General features: G+C 33.4%; 1 protein-coding gene across 1 annotated transcript; it reads right to left on the bottom strand.

Annotated features, from left to right (window-relative positions):
- Nucleotides 1-1,642: 1,642 nt before the first annotated feature.
- LOC137625648 (zinc finger BED domain-containing protein 5-like) lies at nucleotides 1,643-2,977 on the bottom strand. The gene is made up of 2 exons (XM_068356556.1): nucleotides 2,227-2,977; nucleotides 1,643-1,890 (listed from the first exon to the last, which is right to left on the bottom strand). The coding sequence occupies exons 1-2, from the start codon at nucleotides 2,975-2,977 to the stop codon at nucleotides 1,643-1,645; spliced, it is 999 nt and encodes a 332-aa protein (XP_068212657.1).
- Between the last annotated feature and the right edge of the window lie 4,593 nt (nucleotides 2,978-7,570).

Below are 7,570 nucleotides of genomic sequence, written 5' to 3'. Positions count from 1 at the left end.
AGCTTGGAGAGTAGTAAAGATATTTCCATCGTGTAGATCAGAAAGTTTTAAAGATATTCAAGTCATGGAAGTTTAAAAATATTAAAAAAGATGATATAAAAAGCCTTTATAAATAAAACTAAAATAGTCAAAAGTATGATATAGAATAATCTTAATTACATAATGTTTGTTGTAAGTAAATGATCACAGCTTTGGATTCAAAGACTGGAAAGATATACTCATAATAATTAATGATAACTTCATAAGGGATTCTATATAATTTATTTGTGTCAAAGGTCACATTTTCTCCCTTCATTGGCTGACATGTAAAGGTCAAAGGTCATGGAAATAAAATTGTCTATTTCTATACTTTTATGATTGTATCAGCAAAGATTCTAGAAATGTTTTAGCATTTGAGAGGTAATGTTTAGATTTAGTGGTTCTTTTGGCAATAAGAATTTAAAATTTAACAACACCAATCATAGATTCTTGACCTCAGCCAAAGGTAATGGAGTCGTCTATGACCTAAAATCTATCTGTGGTGAAAAAAAATAATCGTCAAAACCCGTTGTGTAGTTCTGACGTAATCCTATCCAGAGACAGACAGACAGAAGCACGCACAAATAAATAAATAAATAAATAAATAAACATAACCTGGTTGGCAAATGTCATAAAGAAGCCTAATGGCCACGAAATTTTACAGTAAAATGAAATAATGATATAAATACAAACAATAAATAGAGAATCAGACCTACATGCTAAGTTGTTATTTTATGACAACAACGATTTCTACTATTTTGACTTTATTTGACTTTGCTTATAAGATTCTAAGAATCCGGGAAAATTAATCAAAATATAACAAATTAATTATATTAGGAAAAAAAATTAATAACACTCTAATATATTATAAAGAGAAAATCTGCTTTTTAATTTATTTGTAATAAATATTTATTTAGGACTTAGCTTTTGTTTACTTCTTTTGAAGATTAGCATGATCTTTGAATTTTGTTTTCTTATATTAAAAGGTTGTGCATTGATTTGTAAATTAATTTTTTATGAATTTTTCTTGGACCTCGGGTCGAGGTCGACCCACGATACCTATCTAAGGTGGTCAAATAACGATACCTATCGAGAGTTAAAATTTAGAGTAACCTATTTAAATGATTTAACTGAAAATCAGGCAATCGGTTAAAGAATACATTTGCAGGTTCTTTCATATCTTACAACTTGATTCATATCTCTACTAACGCAAATTAATATAATAAACCAATTTCATTATATCCATTCAGTGTTTCTCAACCTTTTTTTACCAATGGCACACTTAGGATCTTATAATAATATCACGGCACACTAGGAAAATTTAACAGAAAAAATTAAGAGAATATATACTTGTAAATATGAGATGGAACTACAGACTTAAGAAATAAAACACTTTTAAATATGAACTTACTTTATTACAGTGTTTTTTTAGAGTAAATTGTGAAGATGATTAGTGTGAAACTTGTGCCTGGTGTTTTTTGGCGACTTCCTCAATATTTGGTCGAATGTGTGATAAGCAGACCCTCATTTCTTCTTCAGTTGAGCGTAGTCTCTCTCGCTTCCTAGTCTTGATGTTATTTAGGGTTGAGAAGCCAAGTTCACATAAATAAGATGTAGAAAATTGCTACAAAAGTGATAAAGCTTTTTTAGATAATGTGGGATATTCCTCTTGAACAGATATCCAAAATGAGTCAATAGGTACAGTAGAATGTTTTATTTTTAGATCTCTGTCACTAGAAATGGTGGCCAGTTTCTCTTCTTCACACAACTGTAATCCAATATTAAAGGGAATATTCATGAAAGGATTTCGAATCCAATCATACTTCTCTGTGCTAAGTGATGAAAAAGAGTGGTCGATGTTTTCATCAAGCGCTGTCAGATGAGAAACAACAATAGGGATCATTTCTTTAATGCAAGTGGTACGCATTGAAGGAAACATATCAAAATTACCTGAGCTTGCTCTATTTTTCCAAATAATAATTTTCTTTTTTAGAGCAACTAACTTATCTGTTGAGGTCAGAATATTTTCATTTTTCCCTTGCATGCTACTGTTTGTGTTGTTTAATTGACTGAATATTTCGGTTAGGTATTCCAGTTTAGACATCCAAAGTTCACAACGAAGATGCTCACAGAATTTTCCCTGCTTTTCTTGGTCGAAAAATACGATTAATTCATTGTGTAATTCATGAACACGAGTTAATACCTTACCTTTCGATAGCCATCGAACTTCGGTATGCATTAGTAATCTAACATACTGGGAGTCCATTCCTTTGCATAGTTGTTCAAATAATCTTGACTTCAAAGGCCTACTTTTAATATAATTTACTATTTCAACTAGCTGGTGTAACACCAGTTTTAAATCTTCTTGTGATATTTTTGAAATAAGAACTTCTCTGTGTAAAAAGCAATGAGTACGAATAAGATCTGGGTTTTCTTTTTCTGCAAGAGATACAAATCCTTTAATACAGCCTGCCATACATGGGGCTCCATCAGTGCAAATGCCTACGCAAGATTTCCATGTTAAATTCATTTCTCTAAGGTAGTCAGTTATCACATCAAAAATATCTTGACCTCTAGTAGTAGTTGACATTCCTTTGCAACACAAAAACTGATTGATTATTTCACTGCTATCAATAAAACGTACAAATGCAAGCAAGTGACTAGTGTTGCTTATATCCGTGGACTCATCAACAGTTAATGCAAAAGTAGAATCCTGAAGTTTTTTCTGAACCTTTTTTTCAATATTTTCAGATAAATCTAAAATTCTTTTGTGTATTGTATCATTTGATAAGGGGATTTTGCTAATATCTTTTTCAGCTTTCTCATCAAACATGGATTTAACAATCTTTTTGCAAGCGGGCAGTATAACTGACTCAGCAAGTGTGTGAGATTTAGATTTTAATGCTATTATTTCTGCGACTTCAATTGAAGCAAGCTGAGCCCTTTCTGATGCGGCCATTGTTTTCTCAAATACATTGCGCTGCTTCGATTACTGATCTAAAAGCCTTTGAAAATATACAAGATCTTTATCCTGCAGAGATGAATGTTTAGAAGTGAGATGTCTCTTTAACTTACTTGGTACCATGGATTCATTTGACATTTTATCGCCGCAAACTACACATAATGGATTTGGTTGAGCTGCATCTCCAGACCAAAAAATCCGAACTTCAAGTAGCTCTCATTATACTGTCTATTTAAATAATGGCGAATTTTTGCCTTTTTTACATTGGAGTTAGTTGGGTTCAATGATTGTTCACTATCAGACTCACGGCTGCCACTAGCCTCCTTTCTTATAAGAAATTTATCCATTGTGAAGGAATGCACTAAAATCAATAAACATGGTACTCTTGTCCTGCAAATACACTGGTCAATGGGAATTATCATAAAACCCCAACAGACTGAATGAAACAAAAAGGCTAGTAATGTGATTGATGAAGTGCACTACCATGACCACTCAAGTACTGTCTCAACCGACACTGACAACAAGACACCGAGAGTATACAATGAGAGCGAGACTCAGACACGTATGATACGCGTAGGCAAGGTGACCAGAGCTCTGCTTTTCAGCGGAACAAATCAGTACTGTTAACTGATTGTACATATGCCCTACTTTTTTAATGTTACTAATATGTTCTGCTTTCTTATAAGTGTGCCCCAATATTTACTGAATTGTATATGTGCGTGTCTGAGAGAGAGAGAGAGAGAGAGAGAGAGAGAGAGAGAGAGAGAGAGAGAATGTTATGTAATGGTTGATAGACCAACCATCCTCACATGTACATTCATCCAACGTTGTTTATATGTGAAGCTTTTAATAGTACAGGAGTCTCAAATGATGTGCATTTCTTTTACAGAAATATACCTACCAAAGACTGAACAAAAGGCATGCACATGATTTTAAGTAAAATTTAAATAACTATTGGCAAAGATATGTAAATTGTATTCATAATTATATCAAAAGATATGTGTGCATGTGTGTGTGTGTTTATAATTCCATATATATATATATATATATATATATATATATATATATATATATATATATATATATATATATATATATATATTTATATATATATATATATATATATATATATATATTTATATATATTTATATTTATATATATATATATATATATATATATATATGTACATATTGTGTATGTATGTATGTATTTATGTATGTGCTTTATGCATACACACACATGTACGGTATATACAAGAGGGAAGTATCCTTCTTTTAGCTCACAAATCTGGTTACATTACGATGATTACGCATATGATACATATATCAACAAGTGAGCAAGTCCTGAACGCGGACATGGTCCTCGTAGAGGACATACCTCCGCCAAGGTGACCTAGAGCGCCATATGTCCTAGAATCATGAATTGATGTGACTTCGACTTTCAAGTAACGTTTGACCTTTAATTTAGCTTAACCATTCAATGGCCTTGGCAGTTACCTGACACTGAGGTTGAAGGACTTTTGACTGTTTGTGTGTTGGTAGCATTGGGAAGCTCTTGTGGGTGTGTTCGATTTTATTTTTTTTTGACGTGATGATGGCATTGACGCGAGAGTCGAACATATGAATTAATAATGAGCAATAGTAATAATATGTCGTTGGGTGATGTATAGAAAACAAATACGAATGTATGCTTTGCACGTTTATTAGAGCAAAATTAGAAATGAGTCAAATGACATGTGTACATAAATATATATGAACAGATGATCGAACATAGGAATACAAAAAAGACAATAGTGACCTTCACATGACCTTGGCTTCAAGTGACCTTGATCTTCAAATGTACTTGACCTTCACGTGACCTTGACCTTCAGGTGACCTTGACCTTCACGTGACCTTGACCTTCACGTGACCTTGACCTTCAAGTGACCTGCTTGACTTTTGACCTTCAAGTGATCTTTGTTCATTTGCCACTGATACTTAATATGACATTGATATAATGCACCAATATGACCTTGACCTTTGACCTTTATAAATTTGAACATCACCCATGGGTTGCGCCTGGACTAGGACTTCCCTGTTGGCTTATGCAAAAGTCAGTGCTTTATTTCTGTCTCTTGATATGGCCACTTATGTCATAGTGACACCAGTGACCCCTGTGACCTTGACCTTGGGGTGACCTTGACCAAAATTTAATCAGTTCTTCCATACACATTGGGGAACTACTTGGCCAAGTTTGAAGTGATTCCGTGTAGAAATGTGGCCTCTACGTTGTCCACAGACAGACAGACAAACAGAGAAACAAACAAACAAACAAACAAACAAACAAACCGAACCGAAAACATAACCTCCGCCGCTTGGCGGAGGTAATTATCATACTTGGAAGTGATTATACTCCTAACATCGATTGCAGATGATAGCAGCAAAGGGCAGCCTGAAGATCAGAATTCAATAACAACGTAACAATATACTCATTACAAGTAGACACAGTGCTACATTAAAATGCAACTATTTTGGTTGAAACAAAAGGAACTATACTAAAAACGGTTTGAAAGCATGAGGCAATACCACGTCATACATCCCAGACAGAACGACGCCCATCACAATACCGAATGCCATCTCCACTTATATTAAACTTTTATTAATTGTAGAATTATTATAAATATTATGACGAACTCAAATGGCTGAAAGTTACTTATGTAAACTGCAAAGTAGGCTATATTTTAAATAATTGTCAGTATCAATAAGCGTTACTTTTCATTCATGTGAAACCAAAATCTATACCCATTTTTCGTATTTTCTGGTGTGCCATGACTATATTTCGTGGCACACTTCAAATAATCTCGTGGCACAACAGTGTGCCGTGGCACACTGGTTGAGAATCACTGCCATTAAAATTTTGCCAGCTGACATGTTGTAGATTAATTTGAGTATATTGAGAATCAATAAACTGTTAAGAGAATATCTCACATATTCTTTCTTCAAACAGAAGGACAAAAGCTTTGAAATATATTAAGGGGGATGGTTGGCTATGTGATTATGCAAGCTTACTAATCTCCAAAATTTTTTTGGGCCTTTTAAAGGTTTAAAGGCTGGTAAAGAATGGCAAAAGCTAAGGAGCATTGACATTGCCCTATCAAACATGAGAATGCCCTAGAGACTGACAATATATACATATGACAAGTGCCTAAGGTCCCTCTCCACCCTAGCTCGAACCAAGAATGGCCAGGCAATGCCTGCTGATGACTCTGCCGATAAACCTACAGGCTCTGTGGAACGGCCTATCCTTAGCTCAAAGGAAGGTAAGGTTGTAGTGACCAAAGGAACCAACGAATTTGAGGGGGATCCGAACCATAGTCTGGCGATCACAAGTCAGGGACGTCACCACATTTAGATTTGTTATTTCTTTTTTTAATGTTGTGTAGTTTCTTGGAAATATTCAAATGGTTTACATTGCATATAGATATATCATCTAAGTGAATAGGGTTTCAAAGCTACAGGAAATTATTAGGTTTTTCTCTTGCACTTAGATTTTAGAGAATTGACTGAAAATGTAGGTTAGTTTATTGATAATATCCAAATAATTTAGAAAATAATGAAATAACAGTAAAAATTACTTGGAGTGAATAATAACAATATCACATAGTCTATACATGATAATGGAATTAGTATGGAACGACAGTGGTCAATTACCTTAGTTAACGAGGCACTGTGCATCACCATGAACTGGCTATCCTTTGATGTATCTAGCTAATTAGACCTTTATGGATTTATTCAGCCAATGGAAAGAGAAGATGACACAATTGGTACCCAGACAAAGGCAATATATATATTGCGTCCCCGGACAATTACGTCCTCGGACATATGCGTCCCGGACATTTGCGTACCTGTATGTGTGTTTTACTGATTCTATAAAGCTTTTCATCTTTACCTTTACTCTATACTTTTACACAGTAATTTCATTGATACCTTTATCCACACTGAATATGCATAGGTTTTAATGGCATCAAATAATTTGGATTCTTACTTCATGCTTTGACAATAATTATACCTTTAGCCACATTGGACACAAAAGGACATTATATATATATATATATATATATATATATATATATATATATATATATATATATATATATATATATATATATATATAGACATCAATATTTCATTTGCACGTTTTATCATCTTTAAAACTTTATAAGATTGAAAATCTTTATATATATGTATGCACCATGAATTTTCTATCAACCTAAAAAGATTAGGTCATATTTTTTTAATAATGACTCAGGATAGCTACTTTTAAGCTCATACCTAAAAGGTATGCATGTTAGGAGCAAATTCTCGTAAGAAAGAAAATTTGTTTTCGGAATTGTACTGATCAATGAATGACTGTAGGCGAATAGTGACCATCTTATTTCTCGTTAGAAAAAAAATCCAGAAATTAATGAAATTATACAATATATTACACAAGAAAAAAAAAATAGCTTAGCAACTCGCCACTATGTAACCGAAGAAAATCAAAAAGAAAACTGAGGTTGAACTTCCATGAACTAAATGTCTCTTCTGATTCTACAGAAATCAGGAATTGTT

This window comes from Palaemon carinicauda, chromosome 32, assembly GCF_036898095.1.
Source record: "Palaemon carinicauda isolate YSFRI2023 chromosome 32, ASM3689809v2, whole genome shotgun sequence".
NCBI classification, from domain to species: domain Eukaryota; kingdom Metazoa; phylum Arthropoda; class Malacostraca; order Decapoda; family Palaemonidae; genus Palaemon; species Palaemon carinicauda.
This window is presented reverse-complemented; position numbering and strand designations above follow the sequence as displayed.

Coding starts and splice junctions, on each gene's coding strand:
- LOC137625648 (XM_068356556.1), bottom strand. CDS start 2,977: ATGGCCGCATCAGAAAGGGCTCAGCTTGCTTCAATTGAAGTCGCAGAA. Junction 1,891..2,226: donor AGTTCGATGGCTATCGAAAG/GTAAGGTATTAA, acceptor CTCATCTGACAG/CGCTTGATGAAAACATCGAC.